This window comes from Austrofundulus limnaeus, unplaced genomic scaffold (genome assembly GCF_001266775.1).
Source record: "Austrofundulus limnaeus strain Quisiro unplaced genomic scaffold, Austrofundulus_limnaeus-1.0 Scaffold13, whole genome shotgun sequence".
Lineage (NCBI taxonomy): Eukaryota > Metazoa > Chordata > Actinopteri > Cyprinodontiformes > Rivulidae > Austrofundulus > Austrofundulus limnaeus.
Window position 1 is genome coordinate 541,430 of NW_013952415.1, and position 11,603 is coordinate 553,032.

Consider the following 11,603-nt stretch of genomic DNA (forward strand, 5'->3'; position numbering starts at 1 on the left):
TGTTCTTTTTTTCTTATAAAAGGCTAAATAAAACAAAAATATTCGTGGTAATTTTTGACTGTGTAACTTTACAAACGGCACCACTGGTTTTGCAAAAAAAGATGCACCGTCACTGAAACAGTAAAGAAAACACATTAGATCAGAGAGGCACTAAAAAGTAAACCCTACTTTAGTCTTGGCATCAATTTGTGCTCCTCTGTCCAGCAGTAATCTGACCATCATCACYTTCCCCCTCCTGGAGGCTATATGAAGGGGTGTGATTCCATTCTAGAGAGCAAAGTGACACAGGAAACAGAGTCCAATAAATGCTATGTAAAAGTATAGAGAAGATCAGCTGAGTTTTTCCTGACATCTTGGTTCTTATTTAGCACCTGCACAATGAGGCACACTGACCTTGGGGGTGAAGTTTACATTGGCTCCTCTGTTCAGCAGCAGCTGGGCTACACTCATATTTTCATAGTGAGCTGCAATATGGAGAGGTGTGAAGCCGGTCTGCAGAGGGAAGGACACGAGGGGAACGTGGAAGGTCAAGACAGAGAGCAAAAAATATTCATAGCCTACTGATATGCAATTCATGGTACCATTTCACAATAAGAGCATTTTGTTAATGATTTAATAATGCTTTGCAGGTTTTTGAGTTTGCACAACATTTATAAAACAGTCTTCACGCACTAAAACAGACTCACAATTCAGCAAAGTTAAGTGCTGTATTTAATTTCAGTCAATTAAATATATTTTGCTAGTTTTTCAGTTTCCTTTATACAAGTTACAAGTTTAAACTGGTTCACCTCTTATTTATCTGAACGGTCTTTTACTGTTTTTATGAATCAGGTTTACTCTGATGTTGCACCYCTGTCTTGTGGGGTACCCCAAGGTTCAGTTTTGGGCCCAATCCTCTTTTTATTGTACCTGTACCCTTTAGGAGGTATTTTAAAACATTACAGTAATGTGTCCTACCATCTGTATGCTGATGACATACAGTTGTACTGTTCCTTTCGACCCTGTGAGTTCTTCAAACTATCTGAACTCAGTAACTGTCTGTCAGAAGTCAAAACATGGCTGAACAACAACTACCTGCAGTTAAATGCAAACAAGACTGAAACTCTTATTTTTGCCCCTGATGATAAAATCCCTGTAATCAGGCAGCACCTTGCTTTTTTAACCCCTTTAGTGAAAAATAGTGTCAGAAATCTGGGTGTTGTCTTTGATAGTTCTATGTCTTTTGACAGCCATTGTAAAACTTTAGTTCGTAACTGTTTTTATCATTTAAGGAACATTTCAAAGCTGAGATCTTTTGTGTCACAGAAGGAGCTAGAGATGGTTGTTCACGCTTTTATTATTATAATTTATTATTATTTATTATAGGCAACACTGAGATCCGTTCGTTCAGAAGCTAACAGTAATGGTGGTCTGAGTGAGGGAGTACCTTGCTGAGGACATCAGGGTTGGGGTCGTTCTGCAGGAGGACAGCGGCGGTGCGCGTGTCGTCATTTCGGGCAGCGATGTGCAAAGCGGGGAGGCGGACCTTGCCCTTGGTGCCGTAGTTAATGAGCAGGGCTACAACGTTCTCGTGGCCCTGCTGGAGGGCCACCGCCAGGGGCGTGAAGCCATCCTGAGGGACGAGACAAAGGCCAGACGAGAGGGGAGTCAAATGATCCAACTGTTAAAGTCTGTTTTTTTTTTCTTACTCACAAACATTCCAGAAGATAAGTGTAAAAAATGAAAAGTTTATTTATTGATTCAAATGTGCTCCTTAAGAACAGAAACAAAGCCCAAWAAAGGTACCGTTTTTATATGTCTGAATTCATTTAAGACTGCAATCGGTAAAGAATTAAATAAGGGGAAACAAGAATGGGATTAAAACAGTAAAATAAATAAGCTAAACATTACAGGAAAGGAGAAGAGGGAGGGTGAGAGAAGAGCACATTGTTCCTGTYTGGTAATATATTCTCTGATTGGATGAAGTGGAGGTAGTAATATCCTCTCTGGTTATTATCTTATGATACCAGATAAGCATATTGTATTAGGATACTCTTGGAGCAGAAGTACATTTTTGAAACAATTTTTTTTGTATTTCATTGTGAGAAAACTAGAATGGAGTATTAGGTTGACACTACAACATTTTTTTATTACAAAATCAAAGTCATAATGTTACAATATTTATATCATAGTATGAAAAAATGTCCTTTTCCATGTAAAAGTCAATTTCTTCCAAGTTTGTGTGGTTCTTTCGTCAAAACAGACACAGACCTTTCCACAATCCTTTCAGCGTCCTGATACTGAAAATAATTTGATGCTGATGTGTTAAAAGATTAAACATTTCCTTATTTGTAAAACTGATACCAAATTATAACTTCACCGCTTTTTATTGTAAGAGCTCTCATAATCCTATCACTTTATTATTGWAAAATTACAATTTTTTCTCATAATATTAAGATTTGACTATTGTTTTTTCTCGTATATTAGGATTTATATTATTCACATTATATTATGACTTTAATCTTGTGACAAAAAAAATGTAGTGTGGCTTTAATTACACACACTCCCCCCAAATAAAATTAAATAAAACAAAATAAAATGAAACAAAATTAAATAAAACAAGTGAACTCATTTCTTCTCAATATAAATTAGCAATATGACATTTTTGGACAGTAGCTGGTAATTTTCTTGCATTTAGAAAGAAAACAAAAATGATTGCATGACTAAACAAAACAAACAAAAAACTCAACTTATAATTGATTTTAATGCAACCCAGTTTTAAGGGACACATACCTCAGTCGGGAGGCTTTGGTTTGCACCATTCTCCAGCAGAAACTTCACCACTTCTAAATGGTTTTCTTGAGCTGCCATGTAGAGCGGACTGAACCCTTTCTGTCAGGATAAATACACAGAAAACAAATCGGAATATATGCAAGGCTCTGGAAATGTGTTGGACGTTTTTATTAGTATTTATAATAAATTTTACTGAGCAGTTCTCGAACAACAGGAATTWTAAATATATAGAAATGCTTTCAACAACTCATGTCGATACCAACAGCACACTCACTTATTTTATCAGACTGAGACACTCACATGTGACTGGGCATTAACATTGGCACCATAGTGGACAAGCTCAGCTACTACTTTCTCTTGTCCTGCCAGCGCTGCGATATGGAGAGCGGTGTTCCCTTTCTAGAGGTCACAAAAAAAAAAAAAATCAGAAGGTGGGAAAATGAAATTAAAGTGAATGAGAGGACAATTATGGCAACCTGCTGGCCTAGATCTCCACACCTACAGCTGAGGACTGAAATACATCCGGATAACAACTGAGAACGTGACCCAAAGTATGTTCATTTGTTTWATAATTAAACACTCGGGCAGAGCAGGTTACCTTGGTGGTAGCTTCCAGTTCGATTCCAGAGTGCAGCAGCTCCAGAACCATTTTGACATGACCTTCTTTGGAGGCCAGGTGTAACCCYTTGAGGCCATTCTTCAGAAAAGAAAAGACAAAAAAAGTCTCGTTAACYGCAAAACAAAATATTGTTACAAACTACTAATGGCCTAATAAARTCTATTAGAAGCATTTGAACCTTTGTCCTTTTATTTATTAACAACAAAAAAAGTGTTTTAAAGGTACAGTGTGTAGGATTTGTTGTTTTCAGCGACATCTAGTGGTTGAATCATCCTCCCTGGTCCTCCCCCCACCCCCTCCCCCTTCCAAAAAGGAGTTGCTACGGTGTCTCTCAGGTGTCAAAAACCTTTGATAATTCCAACCGCGATGTCTACCAGCAGCTTCAGGGCTAGTGATGTTTCAAGTGGTAAGATTATGAGCTTTAATAAGTAAAATTATCCCAGCTATAATGACAGTCAACAAATATTACATTTATAGTATTACAACTAAAACTGTTTTTGACGCTGCCACCTCAGTTTGGTCTTCATGAGCCTTCGTAGACAAGATGGCGGCTGCCTGTAGGGCGACCCCGGTTTGTCTGCAATGATTAGACATGTTTTTTATTATTGTCATTAATGATTGTCTCAATTTCGGCTAAAAGAATTGACAAAATCCTACACACTGTGCCTTTAAGCTGTGGTTTTAAATGCGAAACATATTTTGGTGTTGAATCAGAACAACATTCACAAAAAACATTCATTCCACTAAAACAAGCACAGCGTATGYAGGGAGGTCAGCTCTGATGAGTCTAATTCAGATGAATAAAAACTAAAGATGGAAGAATTAAGTGAAAGTTGTCTGACCATCTGTGAGTGGCAACACATGAAACCGCTGAGCCGCAACCAGCCSGCAGTAACCAATCTGTCCACTAGGAGCCGCAGCGCTCCACTGTGTTTCTATTCATACTGCAGTGTCACTCATTTCAAGGGGGTAGCTCTGTCTCTGTGAGGAGAAACACAGTGTGCTTCAAAGACAGTTTAACAGGCTCCTCTCCCTCTGTACTGTACATGTGAGGCCATCTGCCTGACAGAAGAAGCTTGGCCCTTTTACCAAGACAACGACGGCAAACACAGCAGTCAATGTACAACAAAATGGCTAGATTAAGCACACACACAACGACGTGTTGCAAAGCAATCAGTCCAGACTGCAGACCTGATTGAAATGCTGTGGCAAGAACTCAAGTGTAAAAACAAATGACCTCAAATCTCAATGAACTGATCCAACATTGTAAAGAAAAGTGGAAGAAAATATCTTCCCAATAAACTAACATAAATCAGACAAAAATAAATAAATAAATAAAAAATCCCTCAAATATTTATATTATTTCTGTGGAAGGTGCTTTAAAGCATTTCAGTTACTTTTATACAAATTTCAGTYTTTTAAYGRYGACATATGCWTTTAAATCCTTCCTTTTCACATTTAAATTATTCAAATGGTGTCTGAATATCTTCTTTTTTCAAACGTCACCAGCTCCTCTTTCACCACTTTGTGCCTCAAACCAGCTGGATTTGATACTATGCCTTTAAGGCACTTCAAGCCCCGCCCCCCCTCCGGCTTCCAGACCGGTCCACTCCGGTTTGTGGGAGGGYGTTAGCATTTTCTAGCTGTCAGAAATGTTTTATTTACAATTTAATTAAAACAACAGACTTGTCCATCCAGCCTTACATGTTGAAGCCAGAGTCTGACCTAGAGGAGAATTAAGATGAGGAAATTGTTGTTGGTAAGTCCAGTCCTTATAAGGTAATTCCCTTGCAGATTATTTGATGTAATAATTAACATCATAGAAAATAGAGAGAACTGAATGAGCTGAAAAATATAAACCAAACAGAATATAAAGATATCTTTGTAGCACCAGGAGAGACTAAAGTCAACATTTCTGCACTTCGAGAGACTCCACGTCCACAACAAAGTGTATTTAACAGCTAAATCAGTGGATTTTTCACATGTCCCCTTTAAACATTTAATTTACTTTTATACTCATTTAGCTATTTATATATTACAAAAATAATAAGATGAAGTGAATTCCTTTTCTGCAAAACTGTAAAGGCTAAAGTCTAAAGCGCATGTCTCAAACTCAAGGCCCGTGGGCCACATTTGGTCCGCTGGTGACTCCTGTGTGGCCCGCCAGGGGTGGCACCCCCCACACCATATTGTACCTGTTGAACATTTAATTTACTTTTATACTCATTTAGCTATTTATATATTACAAAAATAATAAGATGAAGTGAATTAATTTTCTTCAAAACTGTAAAGGCTAAAGTCTAAAGCACATGTCTCAAACTCAAGGCCCGTGGGCCACATTTGGTCCGCTGGTGACTCTTGTGTGGCCCGCCAGGGGTGGCACCCCCCACACCATATTGTACCTGTTGAACTGTTGAATTGTTACTTAACATAACAATCGATTCTTATATCAACGGTAAACTTTAAATTAATGATTAAATGCAACAAAATAAATTTAAAAGGTGAAAGATAATAATAACTGTCCTGACCCTGAGCTGTTGTTTTTAAGTAACTGAGGAGTTTAGTTGATAATAAGCTGTTTTAAAGTTGGCATCAACCATAAACTAAACCTGTCATAATGCATACTAGCTACTCACTAGAAAATCGTCTGTGAGTAAAACTTCATTTGTTTTACTTTTAATAATATTTCTGTATTTATTTCAGATTTAGTCAGTCGTACACTTAGTTCTTATCCGTGTTTAAAAGAGGACGTGTTAAAACATTGTTTAGTCAAAGTTAAACATGAAGTGGCCCTTCAAAGGCCACCATAACGCTCCTGTGGCCCTCTGTGGAAAATCAGTTTGACACCCCTGGTCTAAAGTAAGCTGAAATTATTTCAAAGAGCAAAGATCTCAAACTTCTCCATTCATTTCAATTAGAAAAAAAGTAAAATAAAACCGAAAAATTCAAAAAGTTCAAACATTACCAAGAACAAACTGTAGTTATTATGTTCTGAACAAGCTGATTGTTTTGTGTGAATAAAATAAGGGAAGCAATAGCAGAAACTACTGGCAGGAAAAACAACGTGAATGCTGACTCAGCACATTTACATCGTGATTCAATATTGCACTTTAAGCTATGACTTTCCCTCCTAACTTCTCAAATTTTTTTTTACCATGTCCTATCCGGAAAATGTGAAACTCAGAATTGATGTCTGAGTGTCCAAATGAAGCCCAACAGTTTTACTTTCACAAGTGCAGCATAAAGGCATTTCACCGTGATGCTCCACTTGATATTTATTGAAACTTTTATTATAATTTTTTTTAGGGATTTATTCGAAACGGACACAGAGATGGAAAAAGTAAACAAAGAAGAGAAAAAGGAGAAAAGTGAAAAAAGAGATAGAAAGGGAAACAAGAAGATGTGAGAGATTGTTAAGAAAACACGAGACAACACATTTGAAGTCTGCCTCCACACCTGCAGCAAGAGAGAAAACAAAACTTCCTAACTTCTAAAGGCTGTAAAGAATTCGAATGTGCTGAATTGTTATGATGTTTACTGAAAATTTTGTCGCTCATCGTTCCTACTCTCATCCCCCACACACACACACACAGATGTGTGTATCAGTGTGTATGACGCTCTGACAGAAGCTATCTTACTTGATTCGCAGTGTTGATGTCAATCCCATTCTTGATGTGATCCAGAGCCTTGTCCAGGTTCCCCGAACGAGCCGCACGCAAAAAGCTGGTGGCTGCATCCGCCTGCAATGAAACAGAACACGTCAGTTAAAACTCAGGCCAGAAACATGTTTGTTCCTTTTCCAGCGGCAGACATGAACTTGTAATTTTCTTACAAATTTCATGCACAAACACACGAGTTTTCTCAACGGTCTCTGAGCTTTTTGGCACCAGGAAAAGACCCAGTCAAGTTACAGGGATGCTTTACTTGAAGGAAGATAGGTCGCACAGAAGGAAAGAAAGTAAAAAAAAAAAAACATTACAGTAGTACAGTCTCTGCTTCTCTTCTTTGTATGAAGCATAAAATGTCAGACTCCTTACAGCCCAGTTTTGCCCACGCTTCCCGTTTGGCAGGRTTTCAGCTCGCTCTGCTTCCTGCCTGTCTGCCTGATCTGAGTCAGGAAAACTCCTGTGGTTTGTGTCTCGTTCTGTGTGTGTGTTTGTGCGCCCACATCTCAGTTCATTCACCGTCCAGGAGTGTAACACAACCGACCGGAGCCGCGAGATATTTCCAMTGCCCTTAAGAGAGCAGATAACACGTGCCGTACGGTACTCTTGACCCCGTCTACAGCCCCTGTCACCAACGACYTCATGATTRGGTCGGAGCTTTTATTCCCAAGRGCTTCAATTAAACTGAGACTGCTGAAAGATATGCCTGCCCTTTTCAAAAGACAGGACACTTTTTRCTCATTTGTTTCATGTCTTCTCTGCCATCACATTAAGAGGCAACACTACAGACTGTTTGTAACAAATAAATTAGACTATTTTTCCCCACAACCTGCTTCCCATCTGTTACAGTAACCAATTTTAAGTCCAGTCATAAATTAAAGTCTTAGCATTCTGTGAAAAAAAGCTTAAACATGAGCATTGAAGCTTTTTAAATGCTAGCAGACACTTTCTGAAGTTTARAGCAAAGATTTTTGGGTCATTTGTACAAATACCCCTTGCAAAACATGCCCAGGTCAAGTGACGCCCAACCGAGTAATATAGATCATCGTTACTACTTTTATATTTATAAGGCTGAGTTTACCTGTAACTCCTCAGACTCAGGAAGTCTCTTGGGAAAGAGACGAAACATTTTCAACAAAGAGGAGCTTGTTTAGAGAAACTGCTTTTTTTTAATCTACTTGGAATATTGAGATGCACCAGGACARAGGGGAGACTGGGGTCAGTTGAGCCAAAGAACAAGTAGCTGCTAGAAAACAGTAAAAAACATTGATCATGTGACCAAATAATTTCTAANAAGGCATATTTTCATTGAGTCTGAAGGTAAGAACCACATGGTTAAAGTGGTTTGACTTTTATTCCTAAAACAAAACAAAAAACAACTTTCACCCTTGAAAGTGAATTTAGTCTATCACAAGTTTAGTAGGAATTGTGTTTAGACCGTAATACATATTTTGACATTTGTTTCATACTTCAATTGTTGTATTTGTGAGCTGCAACATGAGGTCATAAACCTAGCATAAAAGTGTAGCATTTTAGCTGTGGGAACAAGTAAAGTGAAAATTGTAGCTTTGGGGTAAGTTGAGCCTTTTGGCAAGGGGCAAGTTGAGCCAGTTCCAGTTGCTCAACTTAAGAACTTAAGTTAAGAAACTGTGATTCTGGAACAAGGATTCACCTCRTTTGCGTCGCTTCCCAAGCACTCTTGAAAGCATTCTGTTCTTTTTTGTTGTTATTGCTTTTAACAAGCAGCAGTTTAGCAATAATTTGTAACAGTAAACAGGTTATTGTACCTGTCAAGTTGCGTACAACAAATAAAATACAGTTAATGGGGAAAAAGTGACTTTTATCCWAGGAAGGGAAGGAGAGTGAGTGGTACGGTCAAGTTGTGGGGGAAGGATGGAGTAAGTTGTTCCTATGAGACAACTTTTCTTGAACATGCTATATTATGGAAATGGTTACACTCATTCTGATTGTTTGAAGAAATTAATAATATCCTGAAATATATGCAGAAATATAAATTAGCGACCAAATTATGGTTGCTGTAGTGATCCTAGATGTGAAAAATGTCTGATCTTACCCCAGTTTCCCTTAATTTCTGCTTTCATCTCTATGTGGAATTCTATGTCTGAAGGTTAATCCACTGTTTATTTACTGTAGTGTAGAGCTTTATGTAGACATAACAAATGTAACATTTACAGGTGTCAATTTGGTGTCTAAATGGCACATAATTAAATCATCATAATTTAAGAAAATCATGATCCTTTTGCAGAATTAACACAACCACCCACATTTCTGTGTATAAAAACAACCAGCTGAAACTAATGGAAAAATTTGAGAGACTTTATTGGTTCCATTATTAACACCAAAAAATAACACCAATTGAATGAAAGCTGATTGGTAGATTTTTTTATCCCAGTTTTACTTAAAAAAATTGAACAAATCCATCATTTGTGAACTGCTACATTAGATAACAATACAAAAATAATACATTTGTGTTATGGCTCATGAAAGCTCTATATGTTTTTAATCTTGCAATAAAATGCTGTAATGCAGAATGACTAAGAGATTACAAAAGGATGAGATGACATCTATGAGCATCTTTTGATTTATTTTTCTTTTGGTGATGTATTTTACACTGTCAGCAACATTGCTTGTTTCAATGCTCTTTTTTTGGTTCTGTAGTACTCATGTTGAAATAACCAATTAATCAAATAAATAATGGACAGAGAGAAATAACTTAAAACACCTTTTGCTAACTAATTCTTTTTTTCAAACTATGTGAGGCCAGAGAGACACATTGTTTAATACTAGGGTTGCAGATTATTAGGGAAGTGAAATCTGAACGCAGACAGCTACATCTCTGTCTTCTTCTCATTAGATGACTGCAGTTTAAAACTCTGGCATAAAAGGCAGCTTAAAATATGCATTTCAAGGAATACCAGGCCTGTGCTTTGAGGAGGGCAGAGTTAGTAAAAAACATGAGAAACCTCCACAACTTTATAAGAAAACAAGTTTGTGTTCATGTTGCTTACACACAAGAATCATTCCTTTCTTTTTGTGCTTCATTTTTCCTTCACTGTTCTTTCTTCTGTAACGTTATTTGCTGTCAAACCGTCAGTATCAGGGAGTAATCTAATTACCATATATCATCTCTGTGCACCACTCAGTACATCATAAATTCTCACCATCTCTTGCTTTTGCCGGTAATTGAATCAGATCTCTCTGACTGATGCTTGTGCTCGCACACACTTTTTTTCACATTTTTCATACGTTTTTGTCCATTTTCGTGTAAGTCATTAGGCTTCCCAGTTTTTCCTATAAAATATACTGCACAAATCAAAATTTATRAGTAATTTGTTAATTTATCCAAAGTCATTTTGTCCCAGTTGAGAAGAGACATGCTGGAGCAGATTAATTATCGAGTTAAAACCCAYTCAGTGGATCAGTTTGTCCCGCAGCTTTAGAAGTTGAACAGGTGGAAACATGTTTACTTTATTAATATTCTAATGAAGATTGGTTATGTAATACTTTACATTTTCAGAGGTTTAACTCTCAAAAGTTTAAAAAGTGTGAAAGAAATATAGGTTTGAGTTGTAAGCTTTAAAAATATGCATTTGTTAAATTTTGTTTCTTTGAGTTACCAGTTTCCTTTACAGAAAACTGCTGGAGTTGTTCTGCCAATTAGTGGAATGAGCCTCAGCAGCAGATCTGGAGCTCATAGACTAGCTGGTTGTACCGTGTTGCAGGGCAGCAGAGGGAGAGCACGAATGTTGTGTTGATGTTTGATAGGCAAACAGCTTATTGGAGCATTACTGCAGTAACAAACTGTAATCGTAAATTGTGACTTTAGGTAATGATGTTCAAGATTTTAAACTGTATTGACATGCTTCTTTTATGTATTTATTTCTCTTGAAATGTATTTATTGTAAATGTGTGTTTTGTGTGGGAATGTAATGTGACTGTTGTGGGTTGTTTTGAACTGTGTAGCAGTCAGAGTCTTTACCCAAGACAATTTTCCTTCGGGACAATAAAAAATCTTATCTTATAGTATTTTATTTGTTGGTTCCTGAGTTAACACGTTTGGTTAACTTATTTTAAGGACCTAAAACTAAGGTGGTTTTGATTTTAAAAAGTATTTTTTGCAACTCTTAGGGTGTTTTCACACCTGATTGTTCAGTAGACTCGGTTTGATTGGGGACCAAAATTACAACATTTGTTTACATTTTCAGCTGGTGCAGTTTGCTTTCACAACCAACCCCACTGAGCAACCTGTTTACCCCCTCACCTGTGGTGGCGCTGCACCAAGAACCACCAAAGGAAAGAACCCCAAAACCTCTGAATAAGACAGACTTCAGATTTTAGTGGTTGCAGGATTTCTCTTTTGTTTTTGGCAAATGTGCCAAACAAACACTTCGACAATGAGCTCAGCATGAGCTGAAGATGAGGTGGAACCATGGAGAATATCCACCTTATACTGACTTCCAGCAAGGTACAGTGGGTAAAATAAGTATTGAACACGTCACCATTTTTCTCAGTAAATAAATTACTAG

General features: G+C 37.4%; 1 protein-coding gene across 5 annotated transcripts in view; it reads right to left on the reverse strand.

Moving 5' to 3' along the window:
• Window positions 1-11,603, reverse strand: part of ank1b (ankyrin 1, erythrocytic b) — an 81,440-nt gene that overhangs the window by 43,046 nt on the left and 26,791 nt on the right. For all 5 annotated transcript variants that reach the window (XM_014002404.1, XM_014002405.1, XM_014002406.1 and 2 more), the window contains exons 2-8: window positions 7,030-7,131; window positions 3,371-3,469; window positions 3,073-3,171; window positions 2,773-2,871; window positions 1,427-1,612; window positions 394-492; window positions 169-267 (exon numbers count right to left, since the gene is read on the reverse strand). In XM_014002404.1, the coding sequence (XP_013857858.1) occupies window positions 169-267; window positions 394-492; window positions 1,427-1,612; window positions 2,773-2,871; window positions 3,073-3,171; window positions 3,371-3,469; window positions 7,030-7,131 (783 nt within the window). The remainder of the gene's footprint in view (window positions 1-168; window positions 268-393; window positions 493-1,426; window positions 1,613-2,772; window positions 2,872-3,072; window positions 3,172-3,370; window positions 3,470-7,029; window positions 7,132-11,603) is intronic.